The 18,631-nt window shown below is 42.5% G+C and overlaps 2 protein-coding genes across 4 annotated transcripts in view; one reads left to right on the plus strand and one right to left on the minus strand.

Annotated features, from left to right (window-relative positions):
- The window catches only part of itga3b (integrin, alpha 3b), a 37,141-nt gene extending 21,086 nt beyond the window's left edge, over positions 1–16,055 (minus strand). For 2 of the 3 annotated variants that reach the window (XM_086016721.1, XM_086016722.1), the window contains exon 1: positions 94–405. In XM_086016721.1, coding sequence (XP_085872847.1) covers positions 94–269 — 176 coding nt within the window. In that variant the 5' untranslated portion in view covers positions 270–405. Of the gene's footprint in view, positions 1–93; positions 406–9,496; positions 9,562–15,400; positions 15,588–15,941 lie in introns of those variants that run through there. The other variant, XM_086016723.1, reaches the window with a different exon arrangement.
- On the plus strand, positions 11,475–13,576 carry dlx3b (distal-less homeobox 3b). Its single transcript, XM_086016777.1, has 3 exons — positions 11,475–11,853; positions 12,047–12,231; positions 12,708–13,576. The coding sequence occupies exons 1-3, from the start codon at positions 11,502–11,504 to the stop codon at positions 13,020–13,022; spliced, it is 852 nt and encodes a 283-aa protein (XP_085872903.1). The 5' UTR covers positions 11,475–11,501; the 3' UTR covers positions 13,023–13,576.
- Positions 16,056–18,631: the final 2,576 nt, after the last annotated feature.

Here is an 18,631-nt window from a genome sequence, read left to right on the forward strand (position 1 = left end):
TAGGTCAAAGCAGGTGTCAGTTGTTTCCAAGCCACTAGCCATCAAACCAGAAAGAAGGGGGGGGGGGGGGGGGGGTAAGGAAAAGTAACTTACAGGTATTTCCTGGAGCCCTCCGTCTGTTCATGCATGGCCACGGACAATCCAAAGAAGCTGCCTTTGGTTTTGCCCTCTTTGATCACAGGGAAGCGCTCGTCCACGTTAAATCCGCGGCACGCCGGCGCTGCGTGGGAGAGAAGCAGCAGTGTGCCAAAAAGTAGCCCTGAGCACATTTTGTCTGTTTCTGCGAAGGAGCAGCAGATCCACCATCGGCGTGGATCCAACAGGTAGACACACAGCAGGGACCTCCCCACGCAAGAACTACAGTCGCCGCGCGCGCTCGCACACTCATTGAGAAGGTGAGCGCTCTCGCTCTCTCTCTCTCTCTCTCACTCGCTCTAACTCACGCTCTCTCTCTCGCTCTCCCTCCCTCCCTCTGCAGGGGTCTCCCCCAAGTCAAAACTCGGGTGTCCGTGCGAATTGATGCAAGTCAACGTATAATACCATTATAGCAATAAATTCAAGTTGGTAATAGTATTTCCTACATATGAGAACAATAAAGTCTCTTGTTGTATTAAATTAGAATTGAATTAGATTAAGTCAACAAAGCATCCAGTCTTAAACGTTTGTGTTGCATTTAGGTGAGGTCAATTCAAGGAAATCTACTTGGGTTCATATGGAAATTGGGAGTCCTGAAAACACTCCCCTAATCCCACTAATAAGTGGCCCACCTTCACATGAGCTTTCTTGTGACGCCCACCTATCGGCCGCACTCGTGGCCTGGAATCGTCTTAATCCCTCTACAGAGACTTTGAGAGTTCATGGAGGCAGCCAGAGTTTCTTTGGCTTTCCTTGAGTCCACCATCGTTTGCCCTATTTCCAGGCGCGGAAATAGACGATTACATAGAAGGAAGAAAAAATGGGCTTCCGACTCTCTTTTTAAATGTTCCCGTCTATCGTGTCTCGCCTACAAAATGGCCGTCCGTCAAAGGCGGCATGCCCAGCTCTGTCTGCAGACGGTTGTGAAAAACGTTAATAGCTGGCCAAACATTAACTCGGCTCTATGTCGGTTATGCTTGTAATTGAAACGACAATAAAGTAACGGACAATAGGGAGAGTGATTTGGGGCAGTAAAAAAAACAAAAAAACAACTATGGGATTGTGAACGTGTTAGCGAAGTACAGATACCGAGTGCAAAATGACTAATGTGCAAATATAACATACAGTATGTCTATGACTTGCTTAACCCAAGTAATGACTTGACTTGCTTGACATTGAGTGGGGTCTAGAAAAAGAAGTTATTTTCCAAACACACTTTTCAAATCAGAAAATATTCTCTGAAATTTGTATGGTTTTAATTCATTCAATTGTGGCTTATCAATTTTGCATACCCGTTACCTCCTTCTTGATTTTTACCTCTTCTATGCCTTGATCTGTCGGTGTTAAAAAAACAAATGTAGCCCTCAAGCACAAAGGCTTGCCAACCTCTGACCTTCAACCGTGATCATGTCTACATTCGCCTATTACCGTCCAGCTGGATGAGCGTGATTATCAGCCCGAAGATGAGTGCACAACATGCCAGTGTGGACAGTGTCAACATCCTGTTGCCTGCTGCCCTAATCGAGGCACGCATCGACAGCACTGACACTGAACAGAGCCAAGCCGTTGTCATTTCGACAGGGAGGAACTTTAGAGCTGGCCTTCCTCCTTTTTGTGAGCAACGATTGAGTTGCACGTTTGCCTGAAGGCTATCCGATTCTGAACCTGGGCTCGTCAGACCCTCATCTGACATTCCGAACAGTTTCACTTCGGATGGGCGACAGCTGGAACTCCCTTAAAACGATACCGCAAATGTAAAAGTTGCCATCCAGGAAGGGACAATTTTAACAATGCTTAAGACGTTGTTGAAGGCCTGATATGCTTCGTTATGGTCCTTTTACGCTCCACCCGGAATCGTCTTTGTGTAAGAATAGAGAAAAACAAACCTGCTTAATGTTGAGTACCTCATGAATTCTAATCCACAATAACCGGAGGAGGGGGAATAATAAAGCGAGGAGGACATTGGATGAATGCGAAACGCAAGCGCGCCCTCACTCACCGAGCCGTCGCTCCTCTGCGATGACATGGGCAGCCGTTGCCATGGCGCCGGGGGTTGCTATGAAGCCAGTATGTTCTGGACAGCAGGAAGACAGCGTGGCCTGTTTAAACTTCAACCAGGAGTCTCGCATGACCTTTTTCGCGGGAATCCAACTTGATCCTCCGAAGCGAGCCTGACACTCGTTACACTGTAATGGGAATCAAATGCGGGTCTAGACTGCAACGCAAACAGAATTTCGGCCCTACTGTAGTCGGTTTTCTGCCGTTGTAACTCGATCAGGCTGGCATGGATGAAATCCAATTGTAGGAGAAAATCATCAAAGATTAATGAGCTAAATCTAATAATTTGCCAGTTCCTTCTTGGATTGCAGGGAATGAGATTAAAGGCTGGGAGAAATGCATTTTGCAAGGTTCTCCAACTTTTTGGGACCCCTTAAGTGGAGAAATTATTCCCAGGACCGCCCATAAACGCCAATTAACCAAAAATACTGTGTACCCCTAAATGCCATGGAAATGATCTACCCATCCACTATCCAAACCACGTCTCCTCACAGGGGTCAAAGGTTCGCCGAAGCCTCTCCCAGCTGTCATCAGGCTAAATATGAATATGAATATTTCGATTGTGTTGAATAGAAATGAGCTTACCACAATTCCATTGAATGAAATTGATCGCCTCATTTTTTATTTTGAGTCGATTAACTTAAAAATCAAAACTTTCTATAACTTAAAAGGTTGGGCGATATCCAACAGCTATTTTGCGATAGGAAGGTTCTTACAAGCTTTCCGTCAAAGCAACTCAATTATACTAACTTCTCCAAATGGTATTTACGATTTTTGAGGGTCTCCGCCCACTGACTATTCTTAAATGTGTGAAATGTTTACTTGGGCTCGGCACATGAGATACATACAGTAAGTGTGTGTAAGTGTGGGTGGGGTTGCATGTCAGCATCCACATGGGCATTTTTTGTGCGTTGGTTTTTGTGTGTGGAGTAGGAAAGAAGCGGCAGCATTGGAATTTTGGGACCCTCGCAAGGTTCGCCCACTTGCTCTTCAGGTCTCGGGTTTGTGCAAAGCCCAGGAATGTATGGCCCGAGGAGGAAGGCGCGGCTCTGAACTCTCCCACTGTCCAGTGGCACCTGTCTTTTGGGTTTAGCTTTGGGCCTGACGGGGAGTCAGTGGGACGCACTCAGCATGTTGTGGAAACAAAACATCTCGGGTTATTATTACAATGAACAAGTTGGACCATAAAGCAATCTGGCTCACGGCAAAAAAAGTGTTTTTCATGTTACCAAGTGCCCCATCAATGCATAAACAAAACGATGTAAAAAGTAAGACAATAAAACATGACATCATTTTAAAAACTATAAAAGGGAAAAGATTGGAAACCAGGAAGCCAGACACATAAATGTGCAAAGGAAATCCAATGATTTCTCAAGATGAAACCCAGAGTCTGGAAATGAAGTACAAAAGAACAATGGAGCAAAAGAGTAGTGGCTCTAAAATGGAACCCTGTGGAACTCCCTAAGACAGCGGGCAAGAACGAGGCAGTTCGATGATCAAAGACAGTTTTCAACACTTGTAGAACAAAAATACATTCCTGAAACAAATTGCGGACCACCATATTTCGGCATGGATTGTTAGTTACTAGGTAACTTTCTACCGGTTCATTTTGAATGAGCTCAAACTGAATAAATTCCTCTATCCGCCTCCACTTCCTTGACTTTCACTGCATTAACAGTCTTGAGTTAATGATTTATCGCAAGCAAAAATAATAAGTGAACACCTGATGTGCTGACGGTGCATTGGAGGTGGTGTTTAATCATTAAAAAAAAAAAAAAAAAAAGGGAGTTGTTCAAGACCGAATTCCGCCCGCCTCTTGCTCTCAATGAATCACTGTCAGGTTGCGTTGCGCAGAGGAGTCACGGGTTTAAAAGAAAGAATAAATCCTTTCGCAACTCTTCACTTCATTGAAATTGGCTGCGGGTCAACGTCGTACACTCGTTTCCGCGGGACACGTTGCCTCAGAACGTGAAGCTTAACAAGCCCAGCATGAAGCCCACACAATGACTTGCGTCAGCAGTGTTTGCCAAAGGTGCAGCTTTACGGTTCTCTCTTAACTTCGCAAGATCAACCTGGCCACTTCATTAGGCATACCCGCGTCCTTTTCACAGGAAAGAAATCCAGCTTTCAATATAATTGTAACACACGCACCATATATGATAAGAGATAGTGTACTGTTCAAAAAAGTGCATTGTTGTTAATGAACATCTTTTATAACGAACGGTCAACTAGGTTAGAGTAAAGCTGAATAAAGCTGCTTGAGGGTTGGGAAGCCATTCTTTACAGAGAATAAAGAATATATGCCTGTGAGTACTGCTATACATTCGGTCGACATTTGTTGCTCCATTTCTTTTTTTTTTGGTTCAAATTCATTCCATTGCTTAGTGGGCAACACCAATGTTACTCATTATTTTTTTACTTAGGATGCACATTTTATGTGTTCTCATGGGTTTTTTTTTTTTTTTTTTTTTTTTTAATACATTTTCCTTTTTTTTTTTCCTTGCGCTGCACATTTTTTTTCGTAATATTAGTTGTTCTTTAGTGGTTTGTTTTTAATTGTCTTTAGTTCTTTTGTTTGTAAACCTTTTGAAATCTTGTTCTTTTAATGATGTGAAGCACATCGCCTTACCTTGTGTATGAGACGTACTATAAATAAAGCTGCCTGCCTCATAACAGATTGCCATTAGTTTCTCAGTGTCCCTTAAGTGGTTGGTGACAATTTGATGCACATTTTGTTCGAGTCCAAATGGACATGAGATCAGAAATCCTGTCGAATGATTATCACATTCCCATCGACATTCATCAACGGTAACTCGGTTTAAAAAAAAAAAAAAAAAAAAAAAAAAAAATCGCCCCCTGTGCCAAGCCTAATGCAACCTTGCGGACAGACTTGGAAAAAAAATGAGCACTTCATCAGTAAACACAACATCACCTTACCCCCACATTGCTCGTGCACCCTCCCGCGGTGAAGCGAGTTAACACGATTTACAATGCCGCCCTGTGAAGACCCCCCTTTACGTGTCGCGAGGGTCACATCCCTCAACACTCATCCTTCAGACCTTCATTTTCTTTCGTCGTCTTTGGAGCAGCCGTTTGGTTCACGAGTGGATGCGCACGTCGTGCAAACAAATGTGACCGTTGTAAAAAGACGGGGCTTACACTGGACACACACGTATTGCAGCAGGCTACCGGGAGATGCTTTCGATTTCACTGGTAGAATTCAATTCAGTGATTGATATATATATATATATATATATATATATATATACATATTACACACACACACAGTCACCTCATTTGTTAACATGGTGTGCTTCCGCTTAGGCACTGTGTGAAAGACGAACTTGGCCTTTTGTTACCTTCCTATGATAAGCGGGAGCGAGAGAGCGAGAGAGCGAGAGAGCGAGAGAGCGAGCGAGCGAGCGAGCGAGCGAGCGAGCGAGCGAGAGAGAGAGAGAGAGAGAGAGAGAGAGAGAGAGAGAGAGAGAGAGAGAGAGAGAGAGCGAGAGAGAGAGAGCGAGAGAGAGAGAGCGAGAGAGAGAGAGCGAGAGAGAGAGAGAGAGAGATGCTAGAGACGGACGGATTTTCCACTCAATTGAATGGCCTGCTCAGATCATTAAGCGTCCATTCATTAGTGAGGAACACTGGCAGGGGCTCAGCCGCAAGGCAAACATTGAGGGGCCTTTCGGAGGAGGGGGCACCGCGGCACTGTGGGTGGGAGTGGACTCTGAATCTCACCTGAGGTATTGCTCTTAAACCTATTACCTAACATCATTTATGGTCAATTATTTCTGGTCATCTTAATTGGTGGTTCTCAATAGGGGGTCGTTGGTTGGCGAGCCGGAGATTCAGGGGTTCGAATTGTTTTTTTTTTGTTTGTTTTTTTTTTACAGTAAGTTTTAATATCGTGTCATTTTATAAAAGCAGCAATAAAACAAACATACAAAAGCAGTTTCTTCTTCCGACTTTAACTTCGGGCCAATTAAAAGCTCTAAATAAATTATAAAAATAGTTACTCTGACTTAAATTGCTTTAGGAGCTCAAGTGCATTGAATGTCGTCAACGAATGCTTCATTACGTAATGTTTTGAGTTTAAAAAATTACAATAAATTTTTTTTTAAGGCATTTTCCTAAAGTATTCTCGAATTGTTTAAGGTGACTAACTTGACAAAATACAGCTTTTTTTCTTGTCAAGATTACAACTTTTTTCTTTGGAAAAACATGATTTTTTTTCCTCTAAAAAAATAAGATTCTTTTTCTAAAAAAATCACATTTTTTAAAAGTTTGACTGTATAACGCAGTGAAAGTTTGTTGTGTCAACTCTTTGCTTTCATTTGTTATTCTTGGATCAGACATTGACTTTTTTTTTTCCTCGACACCCCCTGTGAAAAGTGACTATTCAAGGCCCAAAAGTCATTAGTCCTTGATGGTTGTTTTTATCCTGGACAAGCACTTGAAGTCATCATCACCTGCCTGAGGAGAAGAGATGCTGTGGAGCTGATAAAAAAAAAAAAAAAAAAAAAAAAAAATGTGCTCACAGGTCCTAACATTTGAACGCATAACGCACATTCAGCAGCGTTTCTGCACACAAATGCACCGAACAGACAACATTTGCCGCTTCATTTCAAAATTGTATGTTTATAAAATGGAGATGACAAACCAAGCCGGGAGAAAAGAACGGGAACTCCCCAAATGGGTCAGGTCCAGACATGTGTAGATAGATTGCGAGTCTTGATGCTGTGTTAACAAGCCCACCAAATGACAGGGTGAATGTGTGACTCAAGTACTCAAAAATCTAGAAGCAATAGTCACTTTTCACTTACCCTGTATGACAGGCCTGTGAGTGGTATCGGGTCCGATAGTATCGGAGTGTTTTTACAATACGAGTGCAAGCATACAGGATCGATGCAGCCCTAAATTGCTTTTACTTTCATCCATTGCATAATTCATCCTTTTTTTTTTTTTTTTTAGAATGATGTTGTTTGTCCAACCATTTAACACTTGACTTTACGATGGAATATTTTGACTTGACAGTGCGGACAGTGTTGTCGAGATGTTCCCAAATCTCACGGGAGCGGTTTCGCCTGGTCCCCGAGTCAAAACATGCTCGGATTCAGGGTGGAGTTTCCTGCTTGAACCACGGGAGAGACAACATCAACACGAGTCCAAATGTCACCACAGTTACGCTTTTCTTTTTTTCCCTGTGATAATCCCCAAACGGGATGGTAACAAGCGGGTGAGGGGTCGAGATGTACTTGGGAACTACGAAGAAGATTAAATTAGCGCTGGAGAGAGATGGTTTGGAATTTGCAGAGGCAAATTTGTTCCAATAAAGAGAATTTGAAGAGGCATTCCCGCACTTAGCTGCAGCCGTGTTCTTAGGAAGCGGCCTCCTCACTGAATACGCAAGTGGATTGGCGGGTGGACAAAGACGGCGTAATCAAAGACGTCTCTCTCGGTCTTTTGATCAGCCCGGTGAACAGCTGTTTGTGCAGGCCGCTCCTAATCGTCCACTCATCCTGGCAAAGAGGAAGTGCAGAATAGAAGCATTCTTCCGCCCGGATCAACGCGTTCTCATGCGATTTCGTACGAAAGTAGAGAACGCAATTTGGAGTTCAGGGAATATTTGAAATGAATGTGGATTGGTAAAATGTGTCCATTCATATTCTCATGGAAAGCATGGGAAAATGAGACCATTTTTTTTTTTTAATATTACAAAAACACTAGCCAGAATGTCTCCATTCATTTGGGAATTTTGAAAAACAGACACATTTCAAATCCGGGGAAACTTGGAAATACCGTTGGGCCGGAAAAAAAAAATACAATAAAAATAAAAATCGTACTGCTTGGACAATTAGAAACTCCATCTTGGCTCACTGCCATCTCCTCTTTTTTTTTTATCTCAGGTCAGACCCAACGACAAGGGGGCGGTAAGAGAGTTGCGGGAGGGGGACGAGATAACGAGAGAGTCGGCAGTAAATAAGACTTGCAGCTCTCCCACTCGCCGGGGAGCCTGACTCCCATTCAATCAGATCAGCCTAAACTAGCCCGTGGCGCTTCATTATGGAGACTTGCTTGAAGTTTCCAAAAGGCCGATGAAATCGCGTTGCCGTTTGCAGCGGGGGCCGATGGGAAGCAATTCCTCGCAATTACAACACGTAAACATCCTCCGCTGTGGGATCATACGTAGTGTGTGCATTAAAGCTGGCTCGAGTCAAGTCACTTCTGCCATATACAAGTTTCCTACGGTGCCCGGATGGGTTTATTTACTCAACTCCTTACTATACCATAATGTACTTACAATTAAAGACAGGTGCAAGGCATTTATGCGTTTACCGGTATATACGTACAGTACTTCCCCATAATAACTCTCTTCTGTAATCCCTACATGCGGCGCAATAAAACCTGCTACAATATTCGCACCCGCAGGCTGTACAATACAGTCTTGGACGGCCTGGAGGAGACTCACTTGAAAGTGGAATGCAGAAGCTGGTATTTTGAAATAAAATGACAACAAAGGAATGGGAGGGGGGAGAAGAGGGAGAGAGAGAGAGTAAGAGTGGGAGAGAGAGATTTTGTTCCCCAGTGGAATTTTTGATAACTATAGTCTTTATCGTTCAAGGTCCTGTGAAAATGGTTGCACTGTGTTGTTTGGGGATCGAGCGCTATCCCAGGTTCGCTTTTAAATGTGCTCCTTTAATCACAATGAGAATGTAGAAGGAATATGCGAAAATCACACGCACGGTGATTCCCAACTTGTGCGCCAAAGATCATTAGTGGTGCCATAGAAATGATGATTATTATATTATCACAATTTTTTACAGTCTATGTCAGCAATGTCTATTGAGATGATGCCCCCAGTTGATGGCAGACGGCGCAATTAATATTTTTTAATGGTAAGTAAATGCATGAGGAAATTGAGACACGGTTGTCATTTTTTTTCCCCCGGATTTTTATGACATTTTTCTTGAGTGTTTTGCCGTGCTTTTTTATAGGGAACACCGGTGACCGCGTATGTGGTACCAAAACGATTTTTAAATAACTTCCTCCAATAAGTTTTAGTAAGAAACTCTAAGCAAGCTGAGCCTTTGTCCAAAGTTGGAACCGGGCCAGCTGTGCTACTTCAACCTACTGTGTGAATAAAGCACCTAACAATGTTCCCTGAAGTCTACTCACGTTACCGGGACACTGAGTTTTGATTGGTCAGTTAACTGATAATCAATATAGGAATTCAATAGGCTGTTCACAGGACTTTTTACCCCGCATGCATGTATTGTTAGACATGTGAAAGTAGACGTCTTACTTTAGTGCCTCTGCAACAAGCTGGAATCTTCTCATGGATGGATCCTGACAGCGGTGGTGGGGTGGCTACAAAATACAAACAAAAGGGAAACATTGTTATTTGTATTCCACTTGCACGCCTGCCCATTTTTGATACAGCTCTTTTTAGTAGATCTCATCAATGAAGTGCTCAGCGAGAGTGTATTTCACTCACTCGCAATGAAAGAGCCACTTTGAAAAAAAATGTGCTTGTTGAAATTGTAAACTAGACTCCGGCAGAACTAAAGGATTCACGCATTGTTTTGCTTGGCGTATTAGTGCAACTCCATATTTGGTCCATCTGCACCATCTACTGGATATGAGTGTGAACGTGCACTGAAATGTAATGAATGATTTCTGTGACGCAATAGTCTGTCACTACTACTGTATTTGTTCATTTTTATATATAATCAGTGTATTGTATGGTAATTACTGACTAAATGTTACTGAAATATGACATTTAGCGGTCATAGGCTGTGTCATCTTCATTAGTACAGAACAAAAAATAACTGGGAAAGGAACAAAAAGATTCATTTATTCAATTAAACTTTTGTTTTTAATGTTCCCTTACTCCATTTCGTCTCAATTCTTTTTTTTTAGCCCCCCTCACATTAAGAAAATATTTTGCATGTGCGCGGCATGGTTTTTTTCTTCAAAAGACCCAAAGGATGAATAATTATAGACTGATTATTCAAGTGTATTTCTTGCCATGTAGGTGCAGATCTGCCTCATGCAGTGAGCCAGCCCTCATACCGCTTCATACCCGAGCCCACATTTCTATACAGCCCTTAATGAAACGCATTAACGAACTGCACTGCGCAAATCTACCAAAAGGGGACGCCAAAGTATCAGGAAAGAGGATTGACCAAGCAACACAGGTTGTTGTGCTCTACCGGAGAAAAAAAAAGTCACCTTGAAAAAATGGATGAGATTAGGCTATTAAAAATATGCATGTAGTATTTTACATTAAGTAATAATCATTTTCACATTCAGCAGGAGGCGCTGTAGGTCATAATTTTACCCTCAAGTTAAATATACTATAAACGTTGAGAATTAAAGCTTAACATGTTATCACCCGAACTCACTCAAAGTGACATTATACATCCATTTTTTCCCAACAGTTTCACTCGTCCCACTACACCCCAGAAGAAGAAAAAAACACACACAAGCATAAAAACTTCGGAGGAATTCACCCTGGGGGGCTGCATCAGCTGAAGCAACCTTTTTTTTTTTTTTTTAAACCTATATCTTTCCTATCTCGCTTTTTCTCACCCTACAGTTAACTCTCCGGCCTCTAAACACTTTTGAATGACAATGGCAGGCAGCGGGGAGCCTTTTCATTTTGATGAATAAAAGTGTGATCTCCTGGCAAAACATTGCATCAAAACATTAAGGAGACAGTCTGGCGATGGGATTAGTCTCTAAAACACACACACAAACCAAACGTGCGCACACAAAAAGTAGAAGAAAGCAAGCTCCGGGCTACTATTGGAAAGTTGCGAAAATTAAATTGCAGTATTTCAGTAGTTGTAGGCTAATCTTGTTGGACGAAGTCCCTAAATAGTTCCTAGTTACTGTTTTTGTTCACCGCGCACAGGTAAATGCAAATGCATCATTAAAAAACTGTAATAAAATAAAATAATAAAAAAAAAAGGCGGTGAGGTTCGCGTGCGGGTGCGCTTTGCTTAAAGCCTGCAGGGAGGGAGTGGGGGTAGTGCCGGGGGGGGGGGGGGGGTTGCGCGCTGGAGCCAATGGGAGCGCAGCATCCCGCCCATTTCTCTATAACTTCATGTCACCGACACCAAGTCATGCCACAACCAAGTTCTTGCAGCTGGAAGACTTTAAGTGGACTTTTTCCCCCCCAAAAGAAGCCATCTTCCTTCATCCACGCGTGGATTTACCCCTGCGAAGGAGCCCCCACCCACCAACCCACCCACCCCCTTGCAGCCTTTCCCCCCCCCCTCACCCCCACCCAAAAAAAAAAAAGCATGAGTACCGAGCAGCTATACGAGAAGAAAATCGCCGGCATTCTAACCGACCTTCCTGGATCTATGAGCTCCCACCCGACCTCGAAGGACTCCCCGACTCTTCCCGAGTCCTCCGTGACGGACATGGGCTACTACAGCGCGGCGCAGTCGGCCCACGGCCATCACGAATATTACCAGGGCCAAGCGTACGGACAGCCCATCAACTCTTACCACCATCACCATCAGTTTAACCTGAACGGAATGGGTGCCGCTGGAGTGTACGCCACGAAATCAGAGTACCCTTACACGAACAGCTACAGACAGTACGGACATTACAACAGAGATCACCTGCAGGCATCACCTCCAAGCTCAGGTAAGGAAATGACCACTAAAAAATGCGCCTTATAGGACCTTCACAGGGCTAATGGACTTTGCCTTTAGGAACAAGGCACAATTGATTATTCTTTCTTTTTAAATGTTCTAGTATTTTATGTATTTCATTTGTATTAGCTTTTTTTTTTTTTTTTAATAGCAAATTTTTTTTTTTATTATTTTGTTCTTTTTAGTCAAAGAGGAGCCAGAGCCCGAGGTCCGCATGGTGAATGGCAAACCGAAAAAGATCCGCAAACCCCGGACCATCTATTCCAGCTACCAGCTCGCTGCTCTGCAGCGGCGCTTCCAAAAGGCGCAGTACCTCGCTCTGCCCGAGAGAGCCGAACTCGCGGCCCAACTGGGTCTGACCCAAACACAGGTACGAAGCGTGGACTGCAGAGTCCTTCATTTAAAAAAAATAGGGGGGAAAAAAAAAAAGAATTTTATTGGATGTTAAATGCACCGTAAAAAAACACGCAGTTTGTATCTTTGGGGGCTACAAAAGTAATTTAATTTGGACCAATTTTAAAACATAAATTATTAAAATCATGGCAAGAATGATAAGCGCGACAAATCAAGCAAACCAAAACGATTTTTCGAGTTGTTTTATATTTTTTAAGTTGGGGGACAGTACAATAAACAATCTGCAAACTTTGTTGTGAAATACAGGAAAGCCAATTTTAGCAACAGCAAAACTTAAATGGTTGAATATGATCGAAGTTTGTTGCCTTGAAATGTTGAATTCCCTTTTTCCTTTTTCTTTTTTTGTACGCTGTGGCGTTTAAAGGTGCGTAATTGCGCACGGGGCAAACTTGTTCTCCTTTCAAAGACTACAAAATCTCTTCCCCCGTGCAGGTCAAGATCTGGTTCCAGAACCGGAGATCCAAGTTCAAGAAGCTGTACAAGAACGGCGAGGTGCCCCTCGACCACAGCCCGAACGCCAGCGACTCCATGGCGTGCAACTCCCCGCCCTCCCCCGCCGCGTGGGACAACAGCACCCCCCAAAGCACCCCACTCAGTCGAGCTCAGGTGCCGCAGCCGGCGCACAGCTCGTCGCCGCCTTACATGGACGATTATAGCAACCACTGGTACCAGCAGGGATCCCACCTACAGCATCCGGGTACCGTGCACCACCCCGTCCCACCGCAGAGCGTGGGAGCTGTTTATTAACAGTGACTCCAAACCCTTTTTTTTTTTTTTTTTTTTTTTTTTAACGAGGTCTACCCCAAAAGACATTGAACGCGTTTGGACCGGGAACAAGTCTGAAGAGAATGTCATCCAGACCAGAACTTTTTTTTGTTCCATTCACAAAGGGATTTGTGATCACTTGTAACGACGTATTTAAAGGACATCTGACGTGTTTTTGTGCGTTTTTTTTTTTTTAAAATAATTTATCTCCTCTGTTATATTCTCTTTTTGTTAAAAGATATGCAACGTTATGTTTGTTAAACAGTCGCCACGCAATAATGGAAAAACTGTGCAGTTAATACGTTCAAATGATAATAATTCATGCCGAGCGTCACATTACTTAAACTCAGGTCATATTTATAAGGTTTTTGTACAAAGCGTCGAAGGCTGTAAATACGTGTTTATATAGAACCACTTTTATGATCATATTTGTTTGAACGACTCGATTGTGGTTCTCCATGCAGAAGTCATTTTTATATTCATGTAAGTAGCTCACTCATTGCCTTCCTGTCCTTTAAATAAAAGTGTTAATTGCACGTTGTGTGTGTCCAGCCCCTTTATCAACGCTGGTGCCTTCAACTCCGGAATGAACGAGAACCAAAACAACAGATTTTTATTTTTTTTTTAATTGGTAGTCATAATTTTATTAATTAATTTCAGTTGGGAAAATATTTTTCAAAAAAACGCATCTGAAGTAATCATAATGTACGCTATGGCTCGTATCGTATCACTTTTTTTGTGCAGGCGTACCTAATGAATTGTCCGGTGAGTGCGCGCTCTTTCAGACATCACCGAAGCCAAATTTGTTAACCGTTTTAATTTCTTATATTTGTTTCCTGCATGGTGTCATCAACCTGCCGATTGAACTGGTTGTTGACAGCGCTGAACAATGTTGTTGACGTCAGGAAAGGGTCGGCCACAAAACAAGTTGTGCAGATGGGTTTTTGGCAGCGTTGGCGGGCGCTGCAGTAGGATGCGACGCAATTGCAGACATGCTGGAGTCGCTCGGTTTTTATTGCGTCTCCCTTCACAGCTTTCGGCGTCGCAGCGTGTGTGCGCATGTGGGGGTGTTTGGGCCGAGGGGGTTTAACTCTTGCACACGGGACGATCAGCAAACGATCAGTAAAATTAACGATGGCGGGGAGAGGGGTTGGGTGACCAAATAGTGATCATTTAAAAAGAATCATTAAGGTGGACCGGCTACCAGCTCAAGTATTTGTGTTTTTAACCAAAAATGTCAACCAGGTGGTTTTTGTTCGCATTGGAATTCATAAAAGTACTTTAAAAAGTGATTGCTTAATTGTATTACTTTATATTTCGCTATAGATTCTGAACAGGTTATACAGTACACAGCAAAGGAGTCATTCAATTAGGTGAATATTTCAAGAAAAAGTATTATTTTACAACATATATTTCAGTACATAATCATTCATACATAATTTGCTATGTATGTCATCATATACCACACACTAGAGTTCAAAGGTTTGGGTTATAGAAAAAAAGAAAAATACAGTTGTTCAAAGATTTGGGCTATTTATGTATTTCATCATATATTGTAATGTCTAGAATTTCTAATTTCATTTTATCTCCAGAATTTTTTAAATAACATTTCAAGGTGATACGAACCTTTTAACACAACACTATACCGCAGTTAAAAAAAGATGAAAAAAAAGGACATTTATAAGTGACCATTCTGAATAGTAGCCTGTTAATATGGTAAAAAAAAAAAAAAAAAAAAAAAGTCAAAATAATTAATGTCCTATATTGTAGCGTCACATTATTGCTTTAAAAAAGCAAAAGAAAGGGTGCAATGATGTGCTCTCAAAAGAAATTGCTTGTTTTTCCTTGAGAAACCTGGAGGATTTATAAACGTCACATACAGAATGTTATATTTTGATTTGGAAAGGATTTCTGTTCCTTTTTGTATTGCAAACAGTAAACGTGCAACCTCACACACATTTCCCCGCTAAATTCCCCACCAGCTGCCTTCGTGTTCAGCTTTGTCGCCCTGTTGCATGCGCTTTCGCGGGCAGACGCGGTTTATTTGCATTCCTCCATCAATTCATTCTCATCAAGAGGTCATGTGATCTCCCCGAGTTTCCCCCAAACCTGCGTGCCGCACCGCCCGACATGTGTGGTCCTCGCCCACCCTACATCAGGAGAACCATTTGTGCCGAAGACAAACGCGTGTGAGTGTGTGCTCCCTCCAATGTTCACGTTATCTCTAAATATCAACAAGTGGAGGCAGCCATGAAGATGAACTATTGAACTTGAATGTGATGCTGTGCGGCAAAAACAAAACAAAAAAAACCACTTGGCTTCAAATAGAGGCGGCGCTGAGGTCCCAGTGAGGCCTTTACCTCGTTCAGCAGTCAGCAGGACGGCGTCGGCGCCGGTCTCTCGGGGGCAACAGCGAGGGTTTAGGTAGAGGTCGAGAGCTCCTCGCAGAGGCCGCCGCGACGACGGAAAGACTTCCAGCAGCTGTCCGGCTCGTAGACCGGGTCCGGGCCGAGCCTCGGCTGCTTTGGGATCAAATGGTGCGCTTTGCTGTAAACACAAAAGAAATATATTGGCGGACAGCTGCGGACATGTGAACCCTGGTTGACCCTGGGCGAGCGTACATGCTGGTCCAGTCCATGTCTGTAGTGTGACTTGACCATGAGCTTCCCTCTTTTATACCGATAATCCTGACTAGGGTCATAGGTTTGCTCAGTTGACTTTACAAAGAAGCATGCTGACTCACATTCACGCCGAAGGACAATTTTGACTTGAATGCATTTTCTTCCATCAACCCATTTTTCTCCTTATCGTGGAGCAGCAATACAAGCCGCCTTGCCTCTCCCCAACCGCTTCGTCCGGTTCTTCCGGGGCCATCCTGAGACGTTCAAGAGAGTGTCTCACCTAGATTTTCCCCGGCGGCGTCCTCCAGGTGCGACTTAACCTTAACACCTGCAGGCATCCAGGAGGCATCTTAAACAGATGCCCGAGCCGCCTCAAAAAGCACAAGGAGAGCATGCAAACTCCCCACAGGAAGGTCGAACCTGGAATTCAAACCCACAACTCAGAATTATGAGGCGGATAAACGAACCACTTAATCACCCCCAGAACATATATATTACGTTATAGAAAAGACAACATCTGATAAAGATTAACGAGGGTGTAAATGCAGCTATTATTTATGTCCATGTGGTGTCTGGCCTGAAAATCTGTCCAGTAATGATTTGTGGGTGCGCGCATGTGCGTTTGACTGGCTTGCCTCATTTATAGGGACTTGCTCACGATTTTCCGTGTAAGGTATGTCACTTGAAAAAAATAACATGCCTTCATCATAACAATGGAAAAATACAAATAACCAACTTGCCAAAAAAAAAAAAACCTGGCTTTGCACAGATGATCATTTGCAATATAGTGAACACCGTATCTAATATGTTGACAGGTATTTACTGTAAATCAAAATATTAGAAATGCCAGAGATACACGAACATACACATATATAAAAAAAAATATATATATATATATATATATATATATATATATATACACAAATGTATATGCACAAATACTGTATATATCGGCGATCACAAAAAGCGACCACCTGCAGCCTGCAGCCAACTAGAGACTATCTTTTTTGCCGTGTAGCATTCTCTGCCCCTTTCCTCACGTCAAACCAAACAGACATGCATGAATCAACATTTGGCCCGATTTTCTGACATGTGACAGACCAAACCAATAGCTGAATCATAGTATGTTTGCGCATTTTCTGCAATGACAATTTGAAATAATGTCCTGTTTTGGTGTAATAAAGGGATGGAAATTGGGATAGAATGTTTATTTTTCATTTAAGGAATCAATTTCTGAAAATCTGAATGATTAAGATTAAGGTTGCTCAGCCACGAGAGAGACTACAGAGCAAAAGGCACAACAACAGCCGCATCAACAACCGTAATACTCCCCTGATGACATTAACAATGACCGCAAAGCATATTGATAAATAAAAATTGAGCCTTTATTGCTGTTTAAATCTAGAATTGGGAGCACATGGTCATAACCTTGAGGCAGATCCGCATATAATAAAAAAAAAAAATTAACGTCGTTATGAATGCAACTCAGCGGGAAATCGTGTTGATTTTGGCGTGCCTTTTTTTTTTTTTTTTTTGTGCAGTGTGTGACAGCAACCCTCAGTGTTTTGGATGTTACGAACGCTTGTAAGCTATACTTAGCTTTTTATTGAATATCGTATGAATTACTCATAAGAATACAGCGCGTTGATCCACATCATAGTGACTCCAATCCAAGCCTTCCGGGAACAAAGAGCGAGTCTCCGTCGCATAAATCATTACATTTGAGGGCGAAGACTTGAGTTGGAGATGCAAAGTAGCGATTATGGGTTTTTTTTTTTCCTAGTCTCCGGAGAGTGAGTATAAGTCAACATAATGTCATCTGCAGGGATGTAAACACAATGGTGTGTTTGTGCGTCCTCCGCTCGCGAGCCTGACGCCTGCCAAAGTTGATTCCGCCTTTGAATCTCCGGAGAACGCCGCGTGGCGTCGCGTCCCGTGGAAGTGAAGTCAAGACTCGCCTGAGAGGAAAGCAAATGGCTCACTCAAACGCTCACATGTCACATCACTGCAGTTAATGATGATAATCACCCCCAGAGAGGCCTGCTTGGATTCTTGAGGATATTTTGACTCTTATTGCCACTGCACAATCAAAAGCGAGCAGACCTCGTATCGACACAAACTGTCCCCCGTCACTGTGCCTGCATGATAATTGCTTTGAAAGATTCATCTGCGCAACCCCGCGAGCCATTATTCTAATCTGGAGATGTGAAATTGCCTAGAATTTTCCCAGACGTCCAGTCGCAATGCTCAACAAGGCGCGTAATCATCATCAATGAGGAAAGGCCTTGCATATTGCGGTGCATATAAAAGAGTGAAGTTTTGGGGGCTCCAAAGTGACTTCCTCAGCTCTTCCTCTCCCGACTTGACTCAAATGGAGCGCAAAAACGAGGTGAGGGGATCCTTGAAGAAATTTGGGTTTAAATTAAGTAAAATTGAGAGGTAACATTCTGTATTTATTTTCTCTTAATTGCAATGGCGCATTGTTTATGATGTTAGTTTTGGCAACGAGTGTTTTCACTTAAAACTCACAGTATCGGTTATTATTCTTAATGGTCCCAATTGCCAGAAGGCATGATGTTGAATATAAACTGCTGCAACTCAACTTTTGAAGTGAGTCAAGCTATTTGTCATGAACATAATTACACACATTATAGGGAATTATTTCAGCCAAACATCCACCATTTAGCTGTAACAGTTTTGCATTATCTACGATTTTAAAAGGGTTGAGGTTTGAATGTGATCCGAATTGAAAGGAAAGGGAAGATTATAAACTTGCCTTTCCCAGCAAATTTGTGCGGTTTAATTGATGTACACCAGAATCAAACAACAAAGTGTGTATAGTGCAAACTAAATTGTCTTATGTGTGTATATAGATATGTGTATATATCTATACACACACACACACACACAGTTCACTTGTATAGTACATATATAATAAATAATAAAACGACTGGATTCATCACAAAGTCA

The sequence above is a fragment of the Filicampus tigris genome, chromosome 19 (assembly GCF_054856515.1).
Source record: "Filicampus tigris isolate MCC_2025a chromosome 19, RoL_Ftig_1.0, whole genome shotgun sequence".
In the NCBI taxonomy this organism is placed as follows: Eukaryota; Metazoa; Chordata; class Actinopteri; order Syngnathiformes; family Syngnathidae; genus Filicampus; species Filicampus tigris.